The following is an 18,962-nucleotide window of genomic DNA, read 5'->3' as shown; positions in this document are numbered from 1 at the left end:
TCTGTTCATTACAGCATTATTCACAATAGCCAAGACTTGGAAGCAACCTAAGTGCCGATCAAGGGACAAGTGGATAACGATGATGTTGTATAGATACACAATGGACTACTACTCAGCCATAAGAAATGATGAAATCTGGCCATTTGTGACAACATGGATGGATATTGAGGGTATTATGCTAAGCAAAATAAGTAAGAGGGAGAAAGTCAAATATCATATGATTTCACTCATAAGTAGAAGATAAACACAACAACAAAAACCCAGAGACAGAGATTGGATTGGTAGTTACCAGAGGGGAATGGGGGAGGGAGCAGGGCAAAAGGGATGATTAGGCACATGGGTGTGGTGTTGGATTGTAATTAGTATTTGGGTGATGAACATGATGTAATCTATACAGAAATAGAAGTACAATGATGTACTAAATTTATACAATGCTGTAAACAAATGCAACCACAATAAAATAAGTAGGTAGGTAGATAGATAAAAATAAAATATAAATCTGGCATAAAAAAAGGAAAGTCTTTTCCACTTGAGGTACATCTTCCACAATCTCCAGTGATTGAGGCACCCACTTCACTGGGCAAAACATACAAGGATCAATGAAAAACTTGCAAACTTTTTGGAACTAGCACTGCTCCTATCACCCATTATTATCAGGCAAGGTCTGGAGAACTAACGGCTTTAATATCTTTCCAGATTTAAAGAAATCTCTTCATTTAAGCTATCAACAATTTGGTAAGATACACTTTTGTCAAAAAAGATAAAACATGACTTTTTCTCTCTACTTTATCCCTCAGAATTCGGAAACCCTCAGTCAATGTTCTTAATTCACTTATATAAACAATCAGGCCAAGTTTTAATATAAAAAAATTAGTTTTACTGCAATCACCTTTAGTAAATGGCAGAGGTAATTGTAGAAAGAAAGATTATGATTGCACCTTTGCAGATTTTAGAGTCTAGTCCTATTAATTTTATATGAGGTTTTGTTATACACCCGTAGACTGGACTCCTCTGGCCTAAGGGATTTCCTTTGGTCATGTTGACTGTTTGCAGTACCCCCGTTAGAAAACATAAACTTACTCTATATGAGATAGTCACTGGCAGAACAATGTCTATTGGTATACAACCTTCTGCTGATCCCTTGTTGTCTCATGCTGCTATGACCAGATACTGAAGTCTCTAATGTCTTATGCTCAAACCTATCATCAACAGATTAAAGAACCTTTCCCAGAACCCCATTTAAAGCATCCTGTTAGTTACACTCTAGAGCCTGGTGAATGGGTATTCTGGAAGCATCATCAGAGGAAGACAGCCCTCAAGCCCCATTGGAAGAGACCATACCAAGTTCTCCTGACCACCAACACTGCTGCAAATCTTGAAGACATTGTATAGGTCTGACATCTGATCGTGTACAAATACTGGAGACCTCCAAATCAAATTGAATAGGAAGAGTAGTAGCTGACATAAATGTAGACTGCTTCTACCCAAGATGCCAGATCAAGACTTCCTACTTTAGCTAAATATGAAACCCTTTTCTTCTTTTCTCTCTTTCTTTCCTTTACTCTGGCATGAACCTGGAAAGATGATGTCTTCACCTGTATTGCCCAGGCCATTCCTAAGGGGGGTAAACTATGGAATTTAGAACAAATTTTTATTTCAGGCTAGGAGAAAATTCTAACTGGCTCCTGGCTTGAACAGGCAAGAGCAACAATTCTTCTGAATGAATTCAATAATGGTGCCACCTTAGTGGAAGTAGTTTGTGACTCAACAGGATGTATCTATGTGTGTGATGGTTATCATTTGCCTTGGACTTAAGAATGCCTAGTGGCTGGCACGCAGCTGGGCAATGCCTCTTAGGTTATCTAACTATGCCCATAACTATTCTAGATAGGGCCTACCAGGATGCATTCATTAATTCAAAATTAGCTCCTTTCAACAGGTCCCTATTTCTCTAGCTAGAAGTGAATTTAAATGAGGCAGTGATCAGAAACCTCTCCTTAGCTCTCGAAAATATTACTGAATCTGCTCTTAAAGCAATAGTTGCTCAACAAAAATTCTTAGACTCTCTGGTTGCTCTTGATAATATATTAGCCCTTGATTTTCTTTTAGCTGAGCAAGATGTCTTTGCTGTGGCTGACACCACCTGCTATACCTGGAACAACACTCTTGGGGAAGTTGAAACTCAATTACATGTGATCATTGAGGGAGCTACTTGGCTTTAGACGGTCACTCCTTCAATGAGTTCTTTCTTTAATGGGTTTGGTCTCAGAGACCATGGCTCCAAAGTGCACTCCAAACATTGAGAATTATCCTGCTTATTGTAATTATAATAATCTCTCTGGCATGTTATGTTCTGTCAAGGGCTTTAAATGCATGTTTGCAGGTACTAACAACCATGCAAATGATTTCCCTGAGACTGGAATGTCAGAGAAGGAACAAAGAATAACCAACTTAAGGACTCTGAAAGTGAAGATATGTCCTATAAATATCACAGGGATTAAGCAAAAACATCCTGACTTGCAAATATCACACAGATGATCAGAAAAAGCCATGAGAACTATGGAGCAGTGGCTGAGAATGGCACTAATGCCTTCATTTTTTATCACATCTCTCACTTAGATTGAAAGTTTTAATCAACTGAAGATAATTGGTAAAAGTAAGAAAAATCAAACATAAAATGGCCCCCATGACAGCAAGCCAAGACCTAATTACACTTTCAACCCTCCCAGGAATGTGACCTTTAAACAGACACTCTGAAATTTCCTGATTTACACAAGTAAGGTAATCTGCATGATAAAACTCATGCCAGTTCCCTTTCCCCCAGTAAAGAAGATGTTCTCACCCAAAATAACCCTTTCTTTTCTGTTCCTAGAGATTTACTTACATTATAAAAACTTTAGATTCTGTAGAACTCTTCATAGTGCCCTTCTAGTAGCTGGATGGGATCCTGCTTGATTTATGAATTCCTTAGGGAAGCCAATTACCTCTTCAAATTTACTCAGTTGAATTCTGCTTTATAACAGATGGTATGTGAATTACATCTCAATAAAGCTGTAAACAAAGAAATTTTTAAAAGATAATTTAGTCCTAATCCATAGTGCTATGACATTTGAGCCCATATTTTCTCTTCAATTCTTCTCTAGCACATTGTGCATGTACCAAATAGTAATTTTATGACATCAGAGTGTAATTATTTATCTGCTTCTCCCTTACTCACTGGAGTAGAAGCCATGAAGTCCTTGTCTGAAACATTGTTTTTATTCCTTGACTTAGCACAGACATGGTCCTCACAAATGTTGTCTGGATGAATCAATAAACCACTACAAATACGCCTCTATATGAGCTTACCATTGGTTTAACCTTCTGCCCTCCATCACTGCCCAATCTACCCCGATTTCAAGTAACATAATTTCTGTGTGAATTTGTGGTATGATTTTTAACTAAAGCAGAATGTCAGTTATGAAAAGGAAAGGATTGCCCCATATTTCACTTGCTTTATTTAACTCATGACTGTTTTCATTAACTCTATTAATCAAAATTCAGTAGTAAACAAGTAAAATGCTTTCTCATCTTTTCAAAGGAAAATCAAAAAGCATTTCCTTTTGAGTCTCACCAGTTAAATTTTCTGGGAAGAATTTCATACTGTAGCAGGTTCATTTTAGGTTGTTTACTAAGATTCTATAGATTAAAGTCCAATGCTGACTTTGAAGCATTGCTGAGGACAAAAATTTTACAAAGTAGAACTTTAACAGATTTAATTGTCAACTGTTGGAAGTACTTCAGCAAAATATTTCTCTCTGTGACTAATGAAAACAGCTATCTACCTGACCCTAACACAATTTGGAGAAACATCTTCCATGACCCTGCTTTGAAGATGAGATAGGGCCAATTGAGGAGAAAGTGTTGTCATCACACATTTAGTGTGACATGTAAAAGGAAATATTTTCTCTCCTTGAACTTTTATAGAGACAGTCATTTTGCCTCATCTTCGGGATCACCTCTTCAGCCTCAATGGTTTTTCAGGACCTCCTGGATCAAGTTGGAGGCCTGGGGAGATTCCAGATCATTCAGATGGTTTTCATTTGTATCTCCAACATCATAGTATACCCTCATATACTATTGGAGAACTTCACTGCAGCCGTCCCTGGTCACCGCTGCTGGGTCCACATACTCGACAATGGCACTGTCTCTGCTGATGCTACTGGGATCCTCAGCCAAGACACCCTCCTGAGAATCTCCATCCCACTGGATTCAAGCCTGATGCCAGAGAAGTGTCGTCGTTTCCGCCACCCCCAGTGGCAGCTCCTTCACCTGAATGGGACCTTCCCTAACATGAGTGAACCAGACACAGAGCCCTGTGTGAATGGCTGGGTGTATGACCGAAGCTCCTACTCCTCCACCACTGTGACTGAGGTAAGAGTCCCCATGGAAGTCCTGTGAGTACATGGTGTGGATGTTTATAGGTAGAACACATAATGAAGATGTTTCAAGTCTTTAGTCACTACATAGGTGCTCATTCTTCATTCTTTCAGCAAATATTAATTGCTTCTCTATTAAATGCTTCACATTTAAATAAATGATGACACTATTGAATTCAAAATAGACACGAACCCTGTTATTCTAGTGCTTTCATTCTAGGAAAGAACCCAGTTTAAGCAAGTAATTGAGGTAATGTGTTAAAAATGTTTTGCTAAGTCAGTAATGCTTACCATTTGGTTGCAAATTATAAATATTTGGGAGATTGATGAAAACCTACCAGCTCAGACTGTACCCCAGAGAAGTCATGTAAGAAGGTCTGTGATTAAATTCAGGCATGAATAAAATTTTAAAACTCAAGTAATTGTGCTCTATGGCCAAGATTAAGAACAAGTTATCATGGAATAAAACAGAGCATTAGTAAAACCTACAGTTTTAGAGAAGGCGTCCAGAAAAAAGTTATCTTTAACTAAATGAGAATGTCAGGTAATGTAGAAAGGGAAGCTGGAAAAGAAGATAGGGGTCTGATGTACTAAAATTTGCAAGTAATGCTAAAGGGTTCCAATGAGGGGTTATAAGCTGCCATGGAGCTCTCCTTTGCAAATTTCCTTCTCTTCTAGTGGGACCTGGTATGTGAATTTCAGTCACTGATCTCAGTGTCTAAATTCTTATTCATGGCTGGAATGCTGGTGGGAGGCATCATATACGGCCATTTATCAGACAGGTGAGTGTCTCTGGATCACAGCTCTCTTTCCCAAGTATTTTCATCATTTCATGAATAATTCTTTCCTTTAGCAATAAACATTGTAAGATACACTGCCTTGGTCTCCAGTGTTCCAGAAATACAAGTGGGGAATTAATCAGTGTGGTGAGTGCTATTTTTTCAACACTGAGCTTGATGTACAGGACACAGCAATGACATTGCCATCAAATCTGAAACCACATCAGAACAAGATATACAGAGGAGGTTCTGTAACATGTGGTTTGGAAACATGAGAAAGTGTTACCTATGGGAATGCTGAGGAAAAAGTTTCATGGATGAGATTCAGCCTGTTTGAGACACAGGTATGGAAATCTTCTGTGTCGGCCTTGACCATGTGTGCCGTGTTGAGTCCTCCCTGGAGCCTGTGAGCTGAATGGTTGTGGCTTCCCGGAGAATAGTCATCACAGTCTACTTGCCCTAGTGTGATGAGTAGATTCTGCTATAAAACCTGTCAGGTATAGAGCAATGTGTCCTTGGTGGTGTGTTGAAAAATTATGTCAGGAACCTTGATTTTTGTGTTTGCAAAAACAGGTTTTTAAAGGTAAGTTTTGCAATCGTGTAATGTAATTAATCTAATCACAACTTCTGTCACAGTTTGTCATGTGAGAAGTTTGGGGTATTCTGTGCCAGACAGTACCTCTTCTGAAAGAGACCTTTTCTGAAATCATTGCCAACACCCAACCATGTCTCTCCTGAGAGAGCTGGAGGGTATGAGTTGCCTTTTGCCATTCGCCAGCATAATACTAACTGCTGTCTCAACTGAGAAATGTGAACACTAAATATATCACAGTAAATGTAACATATAAATGAGTTCAGAGTCAGAATGTTCGTTTTTAGCCACTCAGTAACCCAGCCTTCTGTGACAGTGTCTTGAGAAATTCTTGATATATCAATTTTTATGGATCACAGGGTAGTAAAGGCAGGGGATGGGAAAGGTCTAGTAGTAGATTACAGTGGAGAACTGGCTGAAATTGAGGGGGAAAAACAATGTAAGGATTTATTTACTTTGTTTTATTTTATTTTTTGTGAGGAAGACCAGCCCTGAGCTAACATCCATGCCAATCCTCCTCTTTTTGCTGAGGAAGACCGGCCCTGAGCTAACATCTATTGCCAATACTCCTCTTTTTTTTTTCCATTTTTCTCTCCAAAGGCCCAGTAGATAGTTGTATGTTATAGTTGCACATCCTGCTAGTTGCTGTATGTGGGACGCTGCCACAGCATGGCCGGAGAAGCGGTGCGTCAGTGCAGGCCTGGGATCCGAATCAGGGCCGCCAGTAGAGGATTTTGAATTTCATCAGAAACCTGAGAGGAATAACTAAAGGATTATGTGTAGGAGAGGGGCATGAACAAATTGATACTTTTAAAATAACACCCTCAACTCTTCATAATATCCAAATACTTGAAAAAATCTAGGGTCTATTAATAATAGAATAAGCTGCAGGATATTAACATAAAGAATTAATATACAGTAAATGGAATGAACAAACTACTTTATTCAGTAACATGAATGAATATCAAAACTATGTAGTTGAGCAGAACAGCAAAATACAAATGATTGCATACTGGACGATTACATTTTGGTAGAGTTGAAAACAGGCAATCTCTACTATGTTGTTGGAAGTCAGAAAATTGGTTCTCTCTAGAATTTTATCAGGTTTGCCTTGAATCTACAGAGCAGTTTGAATTAAACAGCCATTTTTAACATATTGAATTTTCTGATCTATGAACATTATGGAGCTCTCTTTTTATTTAGATTTTCTTTAATTTCCTTTTTCAACATTTATAGTTTGTAGAAACAGTCATGCATTTTTTCCATTAAATTTATTTCTAATTAACTTTCTAATTAACTGGTTTTTGAGGCTATGTAGTTGTTTCTTGTAACTTTAATTTCTAATTATTCATTGCTGTTATTTAACAATGAAATTGACTTTTACATACTGACTTTACCAACTGCCATCGTGATAAATTTACTTTTTAGTTCTTGTAGCTTTATTCTAAATTCCTTGTAGTTTTCTACAGCACTACCTTTTCATTTGCCAGTAAGGATACTTTTACTTATTATTTTCTTATCTTTTTCCTTTTACTCTTTTTCTGTCAACAACTAGAACATTCACTATCATGTTTAATGAAAGTGGTGAGAGATGGTAATGTCTTGTCCTTTTCTGAGCTTAGGTAGAATGCATTGATCCTTTCAAACTTGAGTATAATGTAAGCTATAGGATTATAGTCGATGCCCTTAATGAGATTTAAGAAATTTTCTTCTATTTCTGGTTTTCTGAGTATTTTATTTAAAAAGATTTTGACATGCAATAAGCACTGCTGAACACATACTATAGACCACCTAAGACCTGAAAGAGAAGCTTGGTTGAGACCCTTTGGGAAATTAAGACTTTCAAAAACAGCCATACATAAGGGGGAATTTAGAAAGCCATGTAGAAGGCCAGGCAAAGCGCATGCTCAGCAAAGACATGGGAACAACTAAGGCTTTTATCTCAGGTTGATAGCTACCCACAGTACAAGCCTAGCTAAGTCTTTAAGGAGTGTCTAAAAACAGATGCAATCTAGAAACACTGGGAGACCCCTGGGCACTCAACAAAATCTAAGTGCAAACTTCATTAAACATAAGCTAATAGTTTTGCAATGTAGTTTGGACATGTCTGAAAACAAAATAGACTACTAAACCCTTAAAAAAATTAAAAAAGAATGAGCAAACCATGGGGAAGAAAGGATACATGATTTCCAGAGTTACCACATTACAAATTTCAGATGCTCAATTTTCAACAACAACAACAAAGTATCAGAAGGCATGCAAAGAGACAGGGAAATATGGCCCTTAAAAGGGAAAAAACGACTTGAAAGATACTGTTCATGAGTAAGCCCAGAAGTCAGACATTCAGACAAAGGCTATAAAATAACTGTCCTAAATATGTTCAAAAAATTGAAGTAAAACACGGAAAAGGAGCTAAAATAACTCAGAAAAATACTACAGGAACAAAAAGAGAATATCAACAAAGTGACAGAAATTCTAAAAATGGAAGCAAATAGAGTTTTTGGAGCTGAAAAGTATAACAAATTGAAATTTTCTTTAAAGGGATTCAACAACAGTTTTGAGCAGGCAGAAGAAATAGGGAACATGAGGATAGTACCATTGACATTATTAACTGTGATGAACAGACAGAAAAAAGAATGAGGAAAAGTGAACATGGCCTAAAGGACTTAGGGAACACAGCAATCAACCCAGGTACTAATTATGGGAGTCTCAAAAAAAGAAGAGAGAGAAAAAGGGGCAGAGACATTATGTGAGAAACAATGCAGAAAACTTCCCAAGTTTGATGAAAGATATCAATTTACAAATCACAGAGCCTCCAGGAAATCCAGGTAGGATGAACTCAAACAGACCCACACTAAGACCCAATATAATCAAAACATCAAAAACCAAAGACAAAGAGAGAACCTTTGTTTTGTTTTGTTTTGTTTTTGCTGAGGAAGATTCACCCTGAGCTAACATCTGTTGCCAGTCTTCCTCAATTTTGTATGTGGGCTGCCACCGCAGCATGACCACCTATTGACATGTGACGTAGGTCCATGCCTGGGAACCGAACACAGGCCACCAATGTGGAGTGCACCCAACTTAACCACTAGACCACTGGGGCTGGCCCAAAGAGAAAATCTTATAAGCAGCAAGAAAGAAGCAACTTGTCACATACAAGGGATCCTCAATGAAATCATTTGTTAATTTCTCATTAGAAACTTTGGAGGCCAGAAGGCAGTGGGATGATATTTTTAAAGTGTTGAAAGAAAAAAAATGTCAAACAAGAGTTCTATATCTGGCAAATGGATCATTTAAATATAAGTTAAATTTAAGACACTTACAGATAAACAAAAGATGGTGGAGATCAATATCACTATAATTACTCTACAAGTAATGCTAAAAGTGGTCCTTCAGCTTACAATTAAAGGGCACTAGACAGCAGCTCAAAGAAGAAATAGATATGAAGAAAAAAGTCATCTGATAATGGTAAATACATAGGCAAATATAAAACCAAGTATTATTGTGATTTTGATGTGAAAATTTACTTTTTATTTTCCAAAGAACTTAAATGCATTAAAAATAATTTTAAATCTATGTTTAAGTATATAAAGATGTAACTCATGATATCAATATCATAAACAGGGGGAACATATAGCTGTGTAAATGTAGAGACTTTAATGCAATTCAAATTAAATTGGTATCAATTCAAATTAGACTGCTATAACTTTAGGATGTTATACAGTAACTACAGAGAAAATATCTATAGAGTATACATAAAAGGAAGTGATAACGGCAACAAAGCATGTCACTGCAAAAACATCAACTAAACAAAAAAGAAGTCAATAATAGAGGGAATGAAAAGCAAAAAAGCTGTAAGACATTCAGAAAACATAACAAAATGGCAGAATTAAGTCCCTCCTTATCGTTAATTACCTTAAATGTAACTAAATTACACTCTCCAGTCAAAAGGCAAAGATTGGCAGAACGGGTTAAAAAAATAGGATCCAACTATATGCTATCTATAACAGACATTTTGGATCTAAAGACACAAATAACTTAAAAATGAAAGAATGGAAAAAGATATTTCATGTAAATAGTCACCAAAAGAAAACTTGGTTGACTATTCCTAATATCAGATAAAATAGATTTTAACTGAAAAACTGTTGTAAGGGCCAAAGAAGGAATTCATATGTTGATTTTAACAAAGTCAATTAAACAAGAATATATAACAATGATAAATATAGATGCACAAAACAACAGAGCCCAAAACATGTGAGGCAAGCACTGACAGAGTTGATGGGTGAAATGGACAGTTCTATAATGACAGTTACATAATTCACTAATGCACTTTCAATAATGCACAGAACTGCTAGACCAAAGAGCAACAAGGAATAGAAGACTATAACACTATTAAAACAACTAGACCTAGCACACATATATAGAACCCAACAATAGCAGAATACACAAAATTCTCACATGCACTTGGAATAGTCTCCTGGGTAAATGACACTTTGGACACAAACAAATCTCATGTGAAGTAAGACAGGCACAAAAGGACAAATATTTTATAATTCCACTTACATGATTACACAAATTCATAGAGAAAAAATGTAGATTAGAGGTGACCAGAGACTAGGGGGAAGGGAGGAAAGGGGAGTTATTGCTTTATTGAGCACAGAATTTCTGTTAGGAGTGATGAAAAAATTTTAGCAATAGATAGTAATGATATTTGCAGATACTGTGAATATAATTAATATCACCTGTTTATACATTTAAACATGATTAAAATGTCAAATTTAATTTTGTATGTATTTAACTATAATTAAAAAAGAAACAAATATTAATATAAAAAGACAAAACAATTATGAACACTGATAGATAGTGTAAGTGGCTCAAAAAGCATAAAATATTAATTATCTGGTCTTTATTGGAGATATTTGCTAACTCCTGGTGTAAGAGTATACTGAAGCTCTGCGTTGATTTTTTTTAAGCGTTGTTTCTCTTGGTTCTTCAACTTCTATAATTTCTATTGCTCTATCTTCAAGTTTACATAGTCTCTCTGTTGTGTCCACATGGCTGTGAAGTATATATAGTGAATTTTTATATCAGAAACTATAATTTTTCAGTTCTAGAATTCCAATTATTGTGGTTTGTGTCAATTTATCTGCAGAGAGTGCCTATTTCTCAGCTGTTATTTTCATGCAATATTAAATCATATTTTATTTACATCTTTTAGGGTACTTATACTACTTCCTTAAAACACTTAATAGTTAATTCAAAATTTGTCTCATCTCAGGAGAAGATTTGAATGATTTCCATTTTCTTGAAAATGGGTTTCATTTTCTTGGTTCTTCACATATCAGGAAATATTGAATTCTATCTTTAAGAATATAAATATTAAGTTGTGGAGATTCTGGATTCCATTATTATTTATCAGTAATATTGATTCTTTCATTTTAGTATGTAATGTTCATGCCTGGGGTTGAACTAAAAACTATTTACTAGGCAGTGGCCTCAGTTCAGATTTTTGTCTTCAGCTGACTGTCTTTGAGCTTATTCTGCACATGCATGTTTCAGGGGCCAGTCAGGGATGTGCAATAGACACACTCTAGAGATCCTCTCTTTGCCACTTTCTGTTACTGGAACTCTCACTCTCTTCAGTGTTCCCAGTCTCCCACAGTCAGTCAACCGGTTTTGCAGGCTACAAGAGGGCAGGTTTTGCACATGCACCCCAGTCACTGTACTTACTGTGTGGATTGCACCTTACTCCAGTTTAAAGCCATGGAAACAGGATCTTCGTTACATTGTTCCCTATCTGCTCTCCTCTGAGGGGGCCGTACACTCCCCACCAACAGACTACTTGCTTCTGTTCATTCTCAAACACACCAATACTCTCTTTAGGTAGCTGCTTTTTTTTTTTTTTTTTTTTTGCCAGGAAGATTAGCCCTGAGCTAACATCTGTTGCCAATCCTCTTATTTTGCTGAGGAAGATTGGCCCTGGGCTAACATCCATGCTCATCTTCCTCTCCTTTATATGGGATGCTGCCACAGCATGGCTTGATAAGTGATGTGTGGTCTGCGCCCAGGATCTGAACCTGCAAACCCTGGGCCTCTGAAGCAGAGCATGTGAACTTAACTGCTACGCCACTGGGCCAGCCCCCAAGTAGCTGCTTTTTGTGTTATGCACAGGCTTCATAGATTTTTTCCAAGGGACTGGAGGGCAGGTTGTAGAGTTAAAGTCCTTTATCCCTGGAATCTGAAATGCACCCATCAAAGGCTTTTAAGAAAGGTATTATGATAGAATTTTAATCCACATTATTAGTGCTTCATTGATAATTAACTGGGGGAGCAAAGTGGTGGTAGTGATATTATTTAAGAGACTACCAAATAATTCTAAGGAAAAATGATGGAAATCTTAATTAGGAAAGTGACCATGGACATGCTAACAAGAAGCTGCATTAGGAAGCTATCTGTAGAAAAATGCAATAAGACTTCCTGATGGTTTCAAATTTTTAAGAAGAAGTCTTTGATATGGCTAATGGAAGATCAAGGATGATGTCTACATCTTCAGCGTGAGCAAATGGATGAATGCTGATACCACTAAATAAGATGAGGGAAGACAGGAAAAAGAACCCATATGTAGGAGAGAGTCAAGACTTCTGTCTTGCACATAATAAATTGGAAGCGCCTATTGGTCATGCAGCAAGAGAAGTCAGGTAGGGGAAAGCAGTACTAAGAATATGACCTTCTTGGAAAAAACCAACCCCAAATATAAACCTCAGCCAGACTGATATTCAGCTCATAAATACCCGAGCAACCATCTCCCCATTACCCATTCACTAAAGGGGAAATATATGGCCCAGCAGGCAACTCTATGTGAACACTTCAAGTGTTAGGGCCAATGTCCATTACTAATGGTCAGTGATCCTCATATACTGGTTGTTATACCTCTGGAATATTCTTTCTGCCCATTAGAACATCCCTCTCAGTCAAAATTTTAAAATATGCAGTCCCATACGTTTCTCTGGAGGCCTCATTTCTTTCAAATGTTGAATATCTTACTGTTCAGTTGTAAATAAAGAAACTAAAATCTTCATGGTTTGAATTTCTCAAACAAACCAGACCTCACCTTTGTTCCATTGCAGGGGCAAGAGCCATGCTTGTGCCCTTGTAGAAACAAGTTATAAAAACTTTTGGTGAGGGTGACACAGGGTACAGATGTGGACTTCTGGTACTCAGACAGCTACCTTAGTGATTACAGTCTTGTACTGATTGAACACTAGTCTGAGCTTAGACAAAACTACTCAGCATCAGTGCCTAGAATCCCTTCCTTTTGCATATCCAATGCAATAGCCCAACTTCCCTTATCCTTTGGGTGACCAGTCATCCCATGTGCCCAGGCATGCTAGGCTTAATTATGAATAACATCCTTTTTTGGTCTCAAAAGTATCCCTTTGAGGATAAAAATTTTATGGTCACTCTATGCATTCATGATAGAAAGAAGAGAGGACTCCTATAGTTCAGAGTTTGGAGAAAGGCAGTCATGGCTAATGCATTCAAGCCTTTTGATAGTGATGAAGAAGTTATTATGAACCCTGATGTAGGACACTGACTTGGAAAATATAGAGAATGTCATCAGATTCTTTTCTGCCTAGGCTCTTTCAGAATCATAGAAGCATTAAATAATTGGGGTAAAGAGGAGGAAGTGATAAGCCATGCTCACTGTCATAGAATAGAAACTGTTTACTGGCGGCTCTTTGCATAATGTCAAGGAGAAAAGCCCTTCCCTATTTCTACTGTATATTAAAAGGACTCCCAAGATGTCACTTCTTCCCAACTTAATCTATAGTTTCAATGCAATCGAAATCAAAATCCCAGCAAATTATTTTGTGGATATCAACAACTAATTCTAAAGTTCATATGGAGAGGCAGAAGACCCAGAATTGCCAACACAATATTGAAGAGGAAGAACAAAGTTGGAGGACTGACTTCAAGACTTACTATAAACCTCCAGTAATTAAGACAGTGTGGTATTGGTGAAAGAATAGACAAATCAATAAATGGAGCAGTATAGAGTGCTCTGAAATAGACCCACATAAATAGAGTCAATTGATCTTTGACAAAGGAGCAGAGGCAATATAATGGAGCAAAGATAGTCTTATTAATAAATGGTAGTAAAACAACTACACGTACACATGCAAAAAAGTGAATTTAGACAGAGACCTTACACTCTTCACAAAAATGAATTCAAAATGGATCACAGACCTAAATATAAAACACAACACTATAAAAATCCAGGAAGATAACATAGGAGAAAATCTAGATAACCTTGGGATTGATTATGACTTTTAGATACAACACCAAAGTCATAATCCATGGAAGAAAAAATTATAAGCTGGACTTCATTAAAATTAAATTTTCTGCTCTAGAAAAGGTACCGCGTAGAGAATGAAGAGACAAACCACAGATGGGGAGAAAATATTTGCAAAGAAACATATCTAATAAAGAATTGTTAGGTAAAAAATACAAAGAACTCTTAAAACTCAACAATAAGAAAACTAAACTAATAAGCTGAATGCAAAATTGGCCAAAGACCTTAACAGAGACCTCACCAAAGAAGATATACAGATGGCAATGAAACATATGAAAAGATCCTCAACATCATATGTCATCACAGAAATGCAAATGAAAACAACAATGAAATACCACCACATATCTCTTAGAAAGGCCAAAATCTAGAACACTGACAACACCAAATGCTGGTGAGAATATGGAGAAATAAAAACTCTCATTCATTCCTGGAGGGAATGCAAAATGGTACAGTGACTTTGGACAGTTTGGTGGTTTCTTACAATATTAAACCTACTCTTACCATATGATCTAGCAATTATGCTTCTTGGTATTTACCCAAAGGAGTTGAAAAGTTATGTCCACACAAATACCTGTACATGGATGTTTATAGCACCTGTATTTATAATTGACAAATTTTGGAAGCAACCAAGATGTCCTTCAGTGGACGAATTGATACATAAACTGTGGTACATAAGACAATGAAATATTATTCAGTGCTAAAAAGAAATGAGCCATCAAGCCATGAAAAGACACGGAGGAAACTTAATGCATGTTACTAAGTGAAAGAAGCCAATCTGGAAAGGACATATACTGTATGATTCCAACTATACGACATTCTAGAAAAGGCAAAGCTATGGAGACTATAAAAATTCAGTGGTTTCCATGGGTTGGGTTGGAGGGTAGGAAAGGTGAATAGGCAGAGCGGGGAGGATTTTTATGGCAGAGAAAATACTCTGTATGACGCTAGAATGATGAGTACATGTCATTATACATTTTTCCAATCCCATAAAATGCACAACACCAAGAGTGAACCCTAAGGTAAAATATGGATTTAGGATTATTACAGTGCCTCAGTGTAGGCTTTTCAGTTTAAAAAATGGACCAATCTGGTGGGGGATGTGATAATGAGGGAGGATATGCATGTGGGGGTGGGAGGGCAGGAGGAGTATGGGAAATCTCTGTATTTTCCGCTCAATTTTGCTTTGAACCTAAATCTACTCTAAAAATTAATTTCTATTTTAAAAAAGCACTCTCAAAGCCATCAACAAGGAAAATGCAAATATATTTTTTAACATTTTGTTATTTTCTGGACAAAACTGTGTCATGTAAAAGTTAGAATATAGATAAAAATTAAAAATACATTTTAAATTGTCCTTATTTCACATTCTATAAGACAACTGACCTGGAGTCTTCAAAAAGATGATGACATGCAAAAATTAAGTGAAGTAATCATTCTAGATTTAAAAAGACTAACAAAACACATCAGTAAAAAGCAATGTGTAAACCCCAACTACATTACGGATGGAATAAAGAAAAATAACAGCTAGAAAGAGATTTTGAAGACTTTTGTGGCAATTTGAATATGGTCTAATAGCTGATACGTTGGAATTGTTGTTAGCATTCTTAGGTGTGACAAAAGAATTGTAATAATATTGGAAACTATCCTTAATACGTCGTTTAAAACTTTAGGCATGATGTGTCTTATGATTTGTAACTGCCTTTCAAATGATTAAACAACAACAAAAAAGAAAAAAACAGTGTGCGTGTGTTCACATACATACAAAGAATTAAAAGCAATGTAGCAAAATGACATCTATTGGTGAAACCAGTTGAGTTTTATACCTTGATTCACTATTGTATTCATTTAAACTGTCTTTCATATTTGAAAATTTTCAAAATAAAGAGATGTTGGGAATAAATCCACCCACGTGGGAGGCAACATGAACATCATTTTGTTTTGTTTACATACATCACACGTACATTTTTAATTAAAATTAGGATATGTGTGATATGTGTATGTGTAATTGTATAACCTCTTTTGACATATTTCTTTATAGATACATACTATCTTTTCTTTTCAAATAAAATATTTTTTCAAATAAATTTCATAACTTAGAGAAAAAGAAATACACACTAAGTTTCTTTAGTTATCGTCTTTATAATTTTTTATTTATTTATTTTCCCCCAAAGCCCCAGTAGATACTTGTATGTCATAGGTGCACATCCTTCTAGTTGTTGTATGTGGGACGCGGCCTCAGCATGGCCAGAGAAGCGGCACGTCAGTGCGTGCCCGGGATCCCAACCCAGCCGCTTAACCGCTAAGCCACGGGGCCCGCCCCTAGTTATCGTCTGTAAACATCACTATAATCACAGCATTACTGTATTAGCCAAGGTAACTGGTTTCAGTAAAAAATCCAGAATCATAATTAGTTACCTCAATAAAAGAATGATTCTCACTGATGTCATGATTTGGTGTCGGCCAAGTAGCCATCCAGGCCCCCAACTTCTAGGCAATGACTCAGGAAACAACTCCTTCTGTTATGTGACTTTTTCATCAAAAAGTTCTTTGTTTCCAGCCACATTGTCAATTAGAATGTGTAGAATCAAAATAGATCTTGTACAGACTGGCCTGGAAGTGGCCTATGTCACTTTGTCCACAGTCCATGGTCAACCCAAATGTGCATAGACCCTACTTAATTATAAGACTGGGAAGTATAGTCTTCCTCTACGTCCAGAAAAGAAGATGAGGAATGGAGCACGTCTAGCCAGATAATGCAATAATTAATAACGAAACAAATAGACAATCAATAAGAAAAAGGAGAATTTGAACAACATTAAGGAGAAAATGGACATAACAGACATACACAGAACATTAATCCAACAACAGCAGCATACACATTCTTCTCATGTGCACATGGAGCGTTTTCTAGTATAGAACACATTTTAGGCCCCAAAACAGGACTTAGCAAATTCAAGAAGATAGAAAGCATCTTGTCTGACAACAATGGTATGAAACTTGAAATCAATAAAAGGTGAAAAACTGAAAAACTCACACATATAGGGAAATTAAGCACCACTCTCCTCAATAACCAATGGATCAAAGAAGAAATTAAAGGGGAAATAAAAAAGTATCTTGAGAGAAATGAAAGTGGAATCACAACATACTAAAATTTATGGGATGCAGCAAAAGCAGTTCTAAGAGAGAAGTTCACAGCAGTAAATGCCTACATTAAGAAATAAGAAACATCTCAAATACAAAATCTTTTAAGTCAATGCCTCAAGGAACAAGAAAAAGAAAAACAAATTAAGCCCAAACTTAGCAGAAGGAAGGATATAATAAATGAAATAGAGAACAGGAAAACAATAAAAAAGAGTAACAAAACTAAGCGTTGGTTCTTTGAAAAAATAAACAAAATTGATAAGCCTGTAGCTAGAGTAACCAAGGAAAAAAAGAGAGGGCCCAAATCAACAAAATTTTAAATGAAAGAGGAAACATTACAACTGATGCCACAGAAATACAAGAGGCCACCATAAACAACGGTACGCCAACAAACTGGACAACCAAGAAGAAACGGAAAAATTCCTAGAAGCAAACAGCCTACCCGGACTGAATCAGGAAGAAATAGAGAATCTGAACACTCTAATTACTAGGAAGGAGATTGACTCAGTAATCAATAATCTATGAACAAAGAAAAGACCAACACCAGATGGCTTCACTGGTGAATTTTACCAAACATTTAAAGAATAATTAACACCAATTCTTTCCAAACTCTTCCATGAAATCAAAAAGCAAGGAGCATTTCCAAACTCGTTTTGTGAGGCCAGCATTAACCTGATACCAAGTCCAGAAAAGAACACTAAAAGAAAAGAAAACTAGAGGAGTGCCATCACCATCATGGCAGGGTGAGTTATTCTCCTTTCTCTCCCCTGTAAATTGCAAGAGGTAGGACATCCATTAGCCAACAAATGACTCCCTGCAGAGCACATCAGAATGTCTGAAAGATCCATGCATCTGTACATCTGAAGGTAGGTGGACTGGACCTCTGGAAGGCAGTGGAACTAGGGGAGCAGCCCCGCCCTCTCCAGTGGTGGTAGTGATCCAAAATGCAGAGACCCCCAGCAGTGGCAGTAGTGCCCTGACCTAAGGTTCAAAAATGGCAGTGGCACCAGAGACCAGAGGCTGCAAGAGGAGGAACAGCAGACACGGCTTACCCTTTGCCCTCCCCCTGATGGCAAAGGGTGCCCACAATCTGAGGCTTCAGGAAAACAGCAGTGCTGATGGCCCAGCTCTCTCCCTCTTCGCCGGTGGTGACAAACAAAAATGTGGAAACCCTCAGCAGAGACAATGTTGCCCTGATCTGAGGTTTCAAAAAGTGCACCAGCGCTGGAGGCAGAGTCTGCAGGAGCAGCAGCAGCACTCATGGCTGAGCCCCTCCACCTCCCACAGCAGTGGCTTGTAGCACTTGTGACATGAGGCTTCACAAACCACAGCAGAACCTGTGACCCAGCCCCTAGTTGTAGTACCACCAACAGCAGCCCTATCAGCAGCAGGTGAAGCATACAAGACCCCAAGCCCCTGGCAGCAGCTGCAACATCTATTAACACAGCCCCCAGCAGCAGTACCATCAGCACACCCAGGTAACCCAGAAGAAGCACTAGCCCAGGTAGTGCATGGGAAAGCAGCACCCGAGCCCATGGGGAACCCAAAGAGAGCCAGTTGGGGAACATGAGAAGGCTACCCCAGAAGCAGCAGAGATGCTCACAGCCTGGTGACCCAGGTGGCAACACTCGAGACTGAAGCCACATCATAAGCAGCAAGGCACCAGCAACCTTGGAAGC

At 37.4% G+C, this 18,962-nt stretch overlaps 1 protein-coding gene across 1 annotated transcript in view; it reads left to right on the top strand.

Moving 5' to 3' along the window:
• Positions 1–4,011: 4,011 nt before the first annotated feature.
• LOC131395506 (organic anion transporter 7-like) overlaps positions 4,012–18,962 on the top strand; it is a 30,258-nt gene continuing 15,307 nt past the window's right edge. Inside the window, exons 1-2 of the mRNA XM_058527371.1 lie at positions 4,012–4,413; positions 5,097–5,200. Of these exons, the coding sequence (XP_058383354.1) occupies positions 4,012–4,413; positions 5,097–5,200 (506 nt within the window). The remainder of the gene's footprint in view (positions 4,414–5,096; positions 5,201–18,962) is intronic.

The sequence above is a fragment of the Diceros bicornis genome, chromosome 31 (assembly GCF_020826845.1).
Source record: "Diceros bicornis minor isolate mBicDic1 chromosome 31, mDicBic1.mat.cur, whole genome shotgun sequence".
Classification (NCBI taxonomy): Eukaryota; Metazoa; Chordata; class Mammalia; order Perissodactyla; family Rhinocerotidae; genus Diceros; species Diceros bicornis.
This window is presented reverse-complemented; position numbering and strand designations above follow the sequence as displayed.